At 39.0% G+C, this 13,090-nt stretch overlaps 1 protein-coding gene across 1 annotated transcript; it reads right to left on the bottom strand.

Moving 5' to 3' along the window:
* Positions 1-6,115: 6,115 nt before the first annotated feature.
* On the bottom strand, positions 6,116-10,705 carry LOC117295793 (insulin-like growth factor-binding protein complex acid labile subunit). The gene is made up of 2 exons (XM_033778551.1): positions 10,317-10,705; positions 6,116-8,391 (listed from the first exon to the last, which is right to left on the bottom strand). The coding sequence occupies exon 2, from the start codon at positions 8,328-8,330 to the stop codon at positions 6,408-6,410; it is 1,923 nt and encodes a 640-aa protein (XP_033634442.1). The 5' UTR covers positions 8,331-8,391; positions 10,317-10,705; the 3' UTR covers positions 6,116-6,407.
* Positions 10,706-13,090: the final 2,385 nt, after the last annotated feature.

Here is a 13,090-nt window from a genome sequence, read left to right as displayed (position 1 = left end):
TGACTATCATGGCCACCTCTTTCGATTGTTTTCTCTTTGTTTTGTGCAAAAAATTAATGAGAAACACCATTTCATCCCCTGTCAATATCGGAAGAAACAACAATTTGTTTCGGTGCTTGATCAACCTCACTTGATTGTATTCCCGCAATGCAAAGTGTCCACCCCTTCATTGTGCTTTACCGGGCAATGCTATTTAAAAACACTCTACTAAAACATACTTCAACAACTTTTCAAACCATGTAATGAGGCAACGTTTTATCAGAACCATTAGTATTTATTTGCACGAAATTGTTAGTTCTGAAAACATCAACAAATCAACAACCATATCCCATTCACTCTTATGAAACTTTTACATGCTACATTTACGTCAACTTATCAGATGCAATAGTAAGTATATTTTGGTAAGTCGTTAGGGAACCTCCGCCATGCTAGACTTGTAGACAAGTCGTTTATGGTCCCACGCGGTGAGATAGCCGAGTTGTCACTGCTGTAGAGTCGGGCAGCGCGCAGTAGTCGCGCAACCAGCACTTCGCGCGGAAAGCGCCGCTGCAACTCCACTATTTTACCGCATGGGACCATAAACGACTTGTCCACAAGTGTACCGCCATGCACGCATGCGATGACGTTTGTTTGCATCAACTGCAAGGGGCATATTATATTATTCATATTATTACAAATTCATATTACAAAAGTTATACCAGCAACTTGAAACGGTTAGTGACATAGAAACCGTGACACCATCCGTCGTTAGACTCTCGACAGCATAAATTATCATGGGTTAAGAACTGGGCCAAATTTCATGGCTCTGCTTACGACAGTATTCTGCGCTTACGCAACCCTTGCAGCACACAATTCTATGATACGTAAGCGCAGAATTCCGCGGTAAGCAGAGCCATGAAATTGGGCCCTGTTTCTGTGTTGAAATCGAGAGAGGTGTCGTCCTGTAACTAAAAATACTTCTGGATGCGGGGTGGATCTGATGAGGGATCGAGGATAGAGAAAGCAGTGACGCATCATTGTTGTGTATAGCCTCAACATCTGACGTCATACTTCGAGGCTCGTGAATATTAACGCCAGAGACCGACCGGCCTCCAGCCGGCGTGTACATCCACCTTTGTCCTACATTAATTTCATTTAGATACGCAGTCAAAGTCTATTGTGGACGTGATAGAAGTGAACTGTTTGGGCATTTATGGAAAGCTCATGTCACTGCACGTTTATCCAATGATATCATTGTATCCAAAGCCCAATGGAATCACTGGATCTTAGTAGCAGGTACCTGTCTCTATCCCCGTGCGGATAAAGACAGGGGCCCAATCTACCGTGTTAACGGCTCTGAAAGTTAGCCCTTGAAGGCGCCCTCATGCGATCGGTATTCACAACATGAACGCATGACCCATCATGAGGGATCGTACGGATTTAATCGCCGACACGATCAGTTTTTGTTTGTCTATCCTTTACGTTTTGTGAGTAAACATTGCTTTGTAAACATTACAAAAAGAAGGTATTGTAAACACCATTACAAAAAACGTATCCTTTCAGAGCAAACATTGATAATCGGTCACAAGTTTTATGTGTGGATAAATCCAACGTTAAAACGGTTACAGCAGAAAAAATATCACTGACCTTAAATCTTCTTTCTTTCAGTAGTCTAGAGGTGTGACATCAATAAAAAAACGAACGCTGTTTAAAGGGCCACTTTGGCTTTGAAGTGGGCTTTTCTGTCGGGCCAAAAAGCGATAGTTATGAATTCTATTGCCTCTACAAAATGGCGGCCTCTATAGTTCCACTGGTTGTATTTCCAGAGGAAAGTTTATATGTTTTTTTCACTGTGCTCACTATAACAACACGTTGTATGCTTTAGTGCGTATACACATGTACGTCCCTTATTTTAAAGGGATAGGCTCTCAAAGGTAAATCTAAACAGCAATATTTCGATAAATTTTAAGGCAATGTGTTGCTTCAAAAAAAAAGCAGACATATCCTTTAAACCACGCCATAAATATAGTACAACTGATATGTCTATGCAAGGTTAACCATGCGTGTCTCACCCTACATGTTCGATTCACCCGCCGTATCTATCATTTCTTACTGTACTGGCGATCAGTAAGGCACTCTGTACAATGACGTCACGCCGTTGTAAGAAGTACATTATTAATTTTATTCACAACGATCGTACAATAGTGGACATCTATAACTGTATTTTAATTGAGATACTTAAACCGATTGGAATTGTGTGAAGACCTTCCTACAAAACAAAAACCTTGACGTCCCAGCGTAGGATGGTTCTACTTAAAGACATTGGACACCACTATCGGTAATTGTCAAAGACCAGTCTTCGCACTTGGTGTAGCTCAACATATGCATAAAATAACAAACCTGTGAAAATTTGAACTCATTTGGTCGTCGAAGTTGAGAGATAGTAATGAAAGAAAAAACACCCTTGTCACACGAAGTTGTGTGCTTTTAGATGCTTGATTTCGATACCTCAATTTCTAATTCTGAGGTCTCGAAATCAAATTCGTGACAAATATTACGTCTTTCTTGAAAACTATGTTACTTCAGAGGGAGCCGTTTCTCACAATGTTGTAAACTATTAACAGCTCTCCATTACTTGTAACCAAGTAAGTTTTTATCCTAAAAATTATTTTGGAGTAATTGCCAATAGTGTCCACTGCCTTTAAGCAAATTTGGAATCCCAACGGTCATAGTGATAAAGTCTTCCTTTAAATGCCCGAACAAATTGATTGGTGAATTTACGTCATAGAGGGTGTTATCATAGAATAATTCAAAATCCAAAAACAAGAGGACTCATTATGCATGCAAGAATACATCGGATACTCTAATACAGTTGTTGAATTTTTGTGTATCTTTGCTCACTGAAAAAAAAAAACCAGAAAGGGAAAGTATACCGTTGGTAACTACTTCAAGAAAGTATACCGTTGGTAACTACTTCAAGAAAGTATACCGTTGGTAACTACTTCAAGAGTTAATCACCGAAGACCGAGCAAAAAACTTACTTGGTAAATGTACTTCAACTGTTGATTATTAAGCATTTTGGATTCCTCTCAACCGGAATGTGACTTTAAAAAGAGGGGTTCAAAAATTTCAATCTGAGTCAGATTGTGTATTCCTATAACGTATTGTTCTTTCTACGTAAGTGCTACGGACTGGCGATATCTCATGAATGATACCACCTCCTTTAGATGATATTTACATCGAGTAGTTTAATTGTATACACTGTATCTGTTTTGTTTAAGTAGCTCAGAATTTATTAGCATTTTCACCATAGTTATAAATTCCAAGCATTTCATTTTTTAGAAAACTTCAATAAAGAGGTCCATGAAAATGCACGCACAGTTTCTTTCAGATAAGTTTAACCCAAAATTCTTGTTTTTTATCCATTTGATCCATTCACTCAACACCATTAAACCAATCCGAGTAAATTGCAACAAATGAGATGATCCTGTAAGTCAAAATATAGATTTCTATGATTTGTCTACATGTTGTATCATATGGGGTGCTTCTTGAACTATCCCTATGAAGAGTCAATGCCGAATAAAGGCACTATTGTGTAAAATGTTTTCAAATAGTATTTAAGTTTCTTCACATCCGTAAAAACAAATAAAAAGTCTTGGTCTTTTTGGTTAGCATGTTTATTAAGGATACGCTTTCAAATCGACAAGCATTTTTTATATAATTATTGTTATTTATTTATTCACTTTGTTTTAAGTATTGAACAAGATCCTCACATGTTCAGCCTCGATCCTCACATGTGGTTTTACATGTTTTCATTGTTTTCAACTTTGAGCATGTTGGAAACATAGCCCCGGCGTTTTGCCCTATTTTGCCGACTGCTAAAGTCTATCCGCTTCTTGAAAACAAACCGAATAATACTAAACTAAATTGCTCTTTTATATTCCTACAAATATTTAGCCGTTTGGCTCATCCCTAACAACGGAAAAATCAACTGAACGACTAAACTGGTCATCAGACTTGGAAAAATTACCATACACTTTCTAGTAAAATAATGTGGCAAAGTCAACAAACCCAAGGGGCACAATATTAGTGGACCATTTTGTGCAACGATCCATGGCAACTAAAATGTTTAATTCACATAAAAGGTGATAATTAATGAGGCTCCGAGCATGCCTGCTTCTCTTTGAGTGGTGCATCCCCATTGATTGTGATGAGAGGTTCCCCCCCCCCCCACCCCCGTAATCCCAGCAGCTTTGCTTCCGACCGTCAGTTTGGAAAACACGGGTCGAAATAAAGGTACTTTGAAAACGTTTAAATATTGCTGATCATTTTGCAGAATGAAGACAGAGACGTAGCCAGACTACGACTGTTGAAGGACACGCTTGCACATCATGCGCATATAGAGACAAACATGGAATAGCTAAACACTTTCAATGGTACAAGACAATGAACCAAAATGTACACACACACAGGAGACTGGCAGAAAACAAACTCTTTCAATTATCAGATATTTAATCATTTCAAATCATTAACTGATTTAATTTAATTCTAAAATAACCTGGAATTCTAAGGCAAGTGAAATGTGCATGATATAATACAAAATAAATTAAAACACAAATTTGGTTTAGAAAACAACAATGAATGTGTTGTTAGTCAACACACTCACCATGTTAAAAACCTTAACGCTTGTATGCCTTCAGTCGCATTTGTTTTCTTCTGTGCCGAAAAACAAAAAACATGAATGTGGGTGATGACCTTATGAATAGTAGTTTTCATTTGCATCAAAAAATATATATATCATGTTATTGTTAATGTGCGCAATGTAAAAATATAAAAATTGTAAACTACTTTGTGGAGATTGAAGTCAATATTAAAACAAATCACGCGACCGTCACAAAGCTTTTGTGACATGACAAGACTACATTGTGCAGTTAACTAACTACCTGTACATGTACGTATATGGGTCATATTCCATGTCAGACCAACGCACTTTTTTACCTCATGTCTTCCGATTTTGATAAAAATTGCTGTGCTTGTAGGTCCTAATGAGCAATGAATGCACACCAATTTTCAGCTTGATCAGACTTTCCATGTGGTCAGGGCAGAAACCACTAAAATCTTACCTTTTTAGGGTAAAATACCACCTTTTTGGTAAAAATATGTCATAACCATGTCAATTTTTATCACATATATGCAAATTTTGTATCAAATTGATGAGAATTGCACGCTCAAATCAATTCTTTCATCAAAAATAAATTTTCTGAAATGTAGGTCACTGTAATCTTTAATATGTTATCGTGACTTTTGACCCCGTTTTTGAAATAATGTATCATTCTAAAAATCAACGAAATAAAAAATCATTTGATAGAGCATGTCTTCCTCTATCAGAATCCACTAAGAAACAGTTGGGCTCTTCAAAATTTACAAGATTATGACTATTTTTGTACAAGTCACTATGATCTTTAATATGCTATCGTGACCTTTGACCCAATTTTTGAAATAACGCATCATTCCAAAAGTCAATGAAATGAAAATCACTTGATAGAGCATGTCATCCTCTATCAGAATCCACTAAAAAACAACTGGGCTCTTCAAAATTTACAACTTTAAGTCTATTTTTGTACAGTGGGTAGGTTACAAATTAGTCAATTTATACATGTACTTTACTTTATAAATAAATAAAAATAAAAAACTTTCCAAAGTTACTAAAAATTTTATTGGTTTGGGATTTTTTCATGTTGAGGGCTGATGTGGTCTAACCAGAATCATACTTTAAAATACCAGCAGTGACGCACCCAGGATTTAATTTGGGTTGTGGGTGGAGGGGAGTGGTCTGAGCCCAATTTCATTTAGCTATCAAACATAAAATACAGCTTGACAAAATTCTTTTGAGTGGGGCACCAGTCACAACAATGAAAACTGCAAAAACTGGGGTATTAATTTTGGTTTTAACCCATACACCGATGTGTGTTAGCACTGTATACTCAGCACTCTCCCGAGTCCTGTGGAAAAAAATCACAGCCATATTAATCAGGTGGGATTCGAACCCACGACCCTTGCAATTCTAGAGCAGTGTCTTACCAACTAGACTAACGAGATTGCCCGGTAGCTAGAGGCAGTTCGAATCCTATATTTTGGCAGCGGGTACCGAAACGATATAGTAGATGTGGGTGTTAAAATTGACACCATGGGTGTTGTCACATTATAGATACCGAAGAGAGAATAAAAATGTACACCACAGGGTGTTAAAATAACACTTATGGCTACCGAAACAACATGTTTACTGGTTTTATTTTAACACCATGTGATTATTTTTGGTTCTCTCTTAGATATATATTTTGTGACAACTAACACCCCAATTTTGCAGTGAATTTTTGATGTTGAAGCAGGTTGTAATCTGAGTAAATTAAAGTAACTCACTTTGAAGTTTAGACTGGTGTGTCCGCAACAGACCATTTCGGAGGTTTGATTGTTTTAGATCCTGGGACTTCTCGCGTGTCAACTTCTATCGGAGTAATGGTTGGTTTGTCTTTAGATTTTTCATTAATACGGCTCTCAGTCCTGCTTGGACTCGCAACATAAGTAATGTCAGTGGCGGTGCTTCTATCCAGCTCATCAATCGTGGAACCAGCGTTCAGGAAGGCGGCGGTTGGGAGTGGACTTGACGCTGGTTTCTCCGGCAGCTTAACCTTTTTCCTCACAGTCCGGGTGTGGTACCCTTTTCTATAGCTAACCGTATGCCGGAGGTAACATATCAATGCAAGACCCCCGACTACGAACCAAGTTGCAATGATGACGACGATGGTTACCCAATCCACCACCTTACACGAAGCGAAGGGCCCGTTGTCTCGAAAAGACTCACGGTAGAGGTACAAGGTTGGTAGGTCCAGGTACTTGGCAATATTGGGCGTGGAGCAGATAATGTCATTGAATAGAGCCTCCTTCCAGACGATCTTATCCGCCTCTGGGTCGACTAACCAATGAAGCGAACAGTTGCAGTCCCATTCGTTACCGGAGATCGTCACTTGCTCCAAATCAGGCAAATGCTGGAAGTTTTCGAGTGATATCGTCGACAGCAGGTTATCGTGGAGATGAATCAGTTTCATTGATGTTCCATTGAAGGCATACTCTACAATGTGTGTCAATACATTATTACTAAGATCGAGTGATACCAAATTGTTGAAGTTAGCAACATCGGGCACAGAGGCTAACGAGTTTCCTTCTAGATACAGGCTAGTCAATGCGGGCAAGTATGGTGAGCTGGAAACGCAAGAAACCACAGTGTTCCTGGCTTCAACGCACGAAGTGGTGAACACATTTACCAACCGATTTCCCGCCAAATTCAGCTCGGTCATCTGGCTCAATCCATCAAATAAGACAGATGGCAACTCGGACAGAGCGTTCCCTTTCAAAGTAAGGGTTAAAACGCCCTCTGTGGTCTGAAACAGGCCATCTGGTAACTCAGTCAGATGATTTGAGCCGAGGGTTAAATTTTGAAGCTGTACCAGGTCTTTAAAACTGCCGTTCTCGATTGTTTCAATATGATTGAAATCAAGATGCAGCTCCTTCAGATTAACACAGCTCCTGAAAGTCTCCTCTTGAACAGCTTCCATGTCGTTGCCAACAAGCTGTAACTCCTCAAGAGGGATATTCGAACTGACCTCAAACCAGTCCTCAACACTGGAGGTCAAAGGAAGGGAATTGTACGACAGACTCAGATGGGTAAGCACCGTGCATGTTTTGAACCAGCCAATCGGGTCGGTGCTTAGCAAGTTCCCGCTCAAGTACAGGAGGCTGAGATTAGGCAATGGTTCAAAGATCGTCCCGGGGATAGAGTATATTGCATTGTTTTCAAGCCTCAGAGTTTCCAGTTGTGGGAAGTACTGAAAGTCGTCTGCGGACAAGTAAGCCAGAGCATTCCCGCTCAAATTAAGAACCTCTAATGACGTCAGGACACGCAAGGCTAACGGGAATGTTGACAGTCTGTTGCCGGACAAATCTAATCTCTTAAGATTCGATGGTCCAACCAGACTCCCGGATTCAATGAATCCAATGATGTTTTTATCCAAAGAAAGACTCAATAATGATTTAAATTTAACAAAGGTGTCCTGAAATAGAACAGCGAGGTTGTTCCCGCCAAAACTAAATGACGAAGTGTCGTTGGGCATATCAGTAAGGGGTACGTCATTGAAACCCATATTGGAGCAGTCCACGTGAAGTTTCGTCTGGTCGCAATCACATTGAGATATCGAGTCCAGACAGTAGAACTCGAAGCCGTTAATGGTTACTCGAGTAATCGCCAAAAGGACGAGGCAGTGTCCAAGTAACCGCGTTGGTATCGACTTTGCCATATTGCCAATTCAAGTATCCGAATATTTCGAACAATTGATTAACAAAGTTTGTAGACTCTCTCTGTAAAGATACACAAAATCAAATTAAACAAAAGTTGGTGATGTTTTTTAAAATGCAGATGTTTGTCAACGACCAGTCTTCTCACTTGATGAGCAACATTATTGTTCAACTATTATTGTTTAACTGTATTGTTAAAATTGTTAAAACTATTTTGCTTAGCGTAATTCTGATTGGCCGAACTCTGTTCACCCACCTTACAGATTACGATATAAACGATTCATTCAACAGATCTTCAAAGCCAGTTCCCCGTGCCTTAAACAGTCACTTAACAACATCTCCATGGTCACACCAACATATGCAGAAACTAACAAATCTGTGGAAATTTGGACTCGATTGATCATCGAAGTTGCAAGAGAGTATTCAAGGAAAAACACACTTGGTGCGTACATTTGTTTGCTTTCAGATGTCTAAAAAAAAATGGCTTCGGGCTATACAAAATACTTTAAATATATGACTGAGAAATGAGCTCTTTCGAAATACGTTACTTCAGAAGGAGCCGTTGCTCACAATATTGTGTATACTATCAACAGTTTGTCATTGCTTGTTACCAAGAAAGTTGTTATGCTTATCATCATTTTGAGTAATTATCAATAGTGGCTTTGTCAAGTTCCTCTGAAAACCAACAAGCTCAGCCCATCAAGAACGTGTTGACATCCAAACAGTCGTGCAACACGGAGAGCAACAAAAGCACGCCCTCATCTTGCGGACTAACTCAGTTGGATAAAATCTAAACCATGTTACATTCAAAACGTATGATTATTAACAGCTGAATGTACGTTTGATTTCTAATATCAAAGCCGTCAAAATTCATTGGGCTATTCAGTATTTAGTATGTATTACTTCTCAAGGACAAAAGTGCCATCAACCGGAACTCGAACCAACACTTTGCTTGTACGCCACAGCTCGAGTCCGGTGCTCATAACCGCTCGGCCATGACACGCCACAAGCATGACAGATTAAATTATACCAATGTTTTTAGAAAGACACACATCACAACTAAAAGATCACGGTCAAATTGATGGATATGGCTTGATTGTCATGTTAGTTACTGTTCAGTTAGCTTATGATAGGCATAGCAATATCTAGTGTTGTCACACAGAGGGTGGGGGCTTGTGAGAGTCCCCTTGGTCAGAACAAGTTTGTCCTTACTCTATGGTCAGAACCCTTATTCATTGTGGCATCCTTCAATGGGATCAAAACATTAAATCGATTACAGTAAGCCTACTGTTCATGTATTATTCGTAATCAGTCTATGCATTTTTTGACCGAATAACAAAATTAAGGACAGGCGTGCACGATTTCTCAGTACATTCGAAAATAGCCGCCCCCGCAAAAATTTCCCCGCTTGTCACCAGTTCCAATGTTTTAACGACAAATCAACTAATTTCTCTTTTTTTTCTTTGGTGTCACCATGGTGTCACAAATAAAAGTTTATAGCTTTCTTATTTCAAGGAAATTACGTGTTAAGCAATAACTATATTATTTCCCGAACATACAAATTCAGTGCTGTTAAATCATGGTTTAAACACCTCCATGGTTTAACGGACTGGACAAATACAGTATTTGTGTAGTTTTTTATATATATTTTTTTAATATTGTTTCTAAGCTGAGACTTGGTCTAAGTATTTCTGATTCAGATTCTGACTGGTGTTTATTATGCTATCGTCACATCATAGAGCAAGGGCCAAGTCACATCCAAATCAACGGTGAATGGGGCGATTTGCTGCACTGTTAATTTAATTGATAGATTCTGGTTCAGCATTCACTCTTACACTTCGAAGAGTGTAATGCATCTTTACTTTCAGAGTATGTGCTCAAGTTTTCATAATGTGTGAGGTGGGAGCAAGGGTGGTCAGACTCCTGTGTCAGTAACCGTTGGATTCAACACTTTTATAAACACCATTGGACTTATATGATGTACTCACCCCGTTATTGTTGTGGAACTCCAGAAACAGTTCGGACTACCACAAGGTGTGACCACACTATGGAGTGAGTTAGGAAGAACATTAATGGCTCTCTATGATGGTCACACAATCTTCAAGATTCCATCATCTGTCTCCTTGGGACAGTCAGAAGTCGTAGAAGAGCAATTACAAAACGGTATCGATCTGTAATGTCTCCTTTGGAAATGTTTGGGCCAAGAGGGTACGCAGTGGTTCCTTTGACATTAACGATCATTACAACATCACAATAACGCCTGCAAACATTCGTCATGGACCTTGTGTGCCCCGGTGTCCTGTCCAGAACCACACAACTAAACGTGTAAGAATGAATACAATGATCAAGCCAGGATTGTGTGGTGTGCATGCATGGGTCTCCCTGCCATAGAGCGAAGTCAACAACAGTTCACCCCAAAGCCGTAAAAACTTGACAAACTGCACAATAGCTTATCGAACTGACAAATAGTTTGATTACCATATGTATAGGGCAGTGTTGCTGTTTACGGACCAGACAGGCAGAGCACTTAACAACCTATTTTTTTTTTTTTTTTAGGGGGGGGGGGAGGAATGCACAACTGTGCGGCCTCTGTTTGATTGATAGGTACTCAGTAAGTAATATTATTGGGTTATCTTTTAAGATATAAGCTCAAAGAACACAGTTGTTGTCTGTATAAACTGAATCAAACCCTTACACCATCAGATACAATTGAGCTTCGACTAGTACTTTAATTACAAACATGTCTTTTTTAAGGTTGGTTATTAACCGTTATTCTAACTCAAAGTTACAAATAATTGAGTTTTCAAACTGTGAGATTTTGACTTGATAGTTTTTGCTGTGTGTAAACGTTTGTATTTGATGCCTTGATACTACAATTGAAGCCAATATCAAAGGAAAAACAATACAGTGCATGGGGATGATCAACTAAATGCAAACTTCTTTTTTGTATCAGTATAACTAATTGTTTGCTTATATAAAAGTGAGAGCTGACTGGATTTGTCTTACATGCATCGAACTTATCATTGTGGTGTAAATATTTATACTACTAGACCACGGAAGCGAACTGCACCACATATACGTACACGATCAATTCAAACGTATCGTGTACGTACACGATGTGTTCGTACACGACAGAAATCAAACTTATTGTGTACGACAGAAATCAAACGTATTGTGGGATCAAGGAGCAATCCTTGAACTTGAGTATCAGTCTTGGTTGCACATCGAGGGCGCCCTCCATGCAAATAGTAGAGCTGGCTCTGCCTTTTCCCGTTTTAACTATCGTACAACATTCATTTTTTGTTTTACTCATTTTTTATACGTTTGTTATGTGTAAAATCAAAAATCAATATTCTTGATCCCCGATGCAAACTGCCAAATTAATATTCAATGTTATACAGACTATGTGTGTTTATAAGATGACGTCTGTCCGGTTCACAGTGACAGAGACAGCCGCAACATGCCACAAAGTGTGGGTTTAAACATGGAGGTAGAAATGGTTTAAACAAGGTTTATCTAAATCCCATGAAAGGAGGAAATTGCTTGAATTTAGATGCGACATTCGACATTTCCCATTTAACGGCGAAATGGGGCTTCTCTTGAAATGTGGGACTCTGCCTTTTGCCTCGAACGAAAGCTGTGATTAGTCGCTTTTAATAAGTGCGCCCCCTCGCGATTACGTTATCAGTTTGATGGTGCCCCTTCTGTGCTTAGTACGTTGCCTTTTGCCAGACGCCACCAACATCACCCACTGCACCTAACGTTGCTCAACTCAAAACAGGCGCCTTCAATGGGACCGCCTTGACACGAGTCTAGAAACGGTAGATGAGGTCTCTGTCTTGTATAATACATCTATACAGCAGATCCTTCAGTCACGATCACTAACTCTATTAAAGGCCGGCACTGGACACTATTGGTAACTACTCAAAATAATTGTTAGCATAAAAACTTACTTGGTAACAAGCAATGGAGATCTGCTGATAGTATAAAACATCGTGAGAAACGGGTCCCTCTGAGGTAACGTTTGAGAAGGAGGTATATTATCAGCCGATGAAAAAGACATTAGGCCTAAGAAAGCGCACAAATTTTGTGCGATAAGGGTGTTTTTTCTTTCACTTTTTTTGCGTCTTCGATGACCAGTTGAGACCAAATTTTCACTGCACATGTTGGGATACACCAAGTTAGGCAATGGTCTACAATAGTTACCGAAAATTGTACAGTGCCTTTAAAGGGTACTAGCATAAAGTAAATTTTCGGGAGTGACATACTGACATTCAATGAAAAAAAAATCCCAAAGCAATCTTTTAACAGATTTAATAAGAAGTTCTCAATACCTCTCAAGAAACAGACAATTAACAATGTTGTTGTTGTTGTGTCTTCTTTTGTTCTAATGTGTCACGCTTCCATTATAGGTAGACCAAGCACAACGATGTCTAACTTAACATCAATTAAAACTGCAACCTTAAGAATTTGAGCGTTTTGATGTTTTTTAACTATAGAGAACGTGACTGCTTCTTTAAGTGCTAAAGAAGTCTCTGGCATGAAAAGTGATGAAGCGTTAAGTCCTGTCGTTGACAGCAAGACGCCAGTTGGATTAATATTTCACATAATACGATCATTCCGGGCATTAAAGGGGCAGTATGGCGTAGATAAATTGAGGCAAATTAACAGAAGACAAAGCTTGTCATGGTGATGATAGCAGTTTGCTCCTTCAAGAAAGATGCTGCCATCATTAATTTCCAGAAACAGTGACCACTTGGGT

This window comes from Asterias rubens, chromosome 10 (genome assembly GCF_902459465.1).
Source record: "Asterias rubens chromosome 10, eAstRub1.3, whole genome shotgun sequence".
NCBI classification, from domain to species: domain Eukaryota; kingdom Metazoa; phylum Echinodermata; class Asteroidea; order Forcipulatida; family Asteriidae; genus Asterias; species Asterias rubens.
This window is presented reverse-complemented; position numbering and strand designations above follow the sequence as displayed.

Excerpts from the sequence above, each read along its gene's own strand:
- LOC117295793 (XM_033778551.1), bottom strand. The coding sequence starts at position 8,330 with ATGGCAAAGTCGATACCAACGCGGTTACTTGGACACTGCCTCGTCCTT.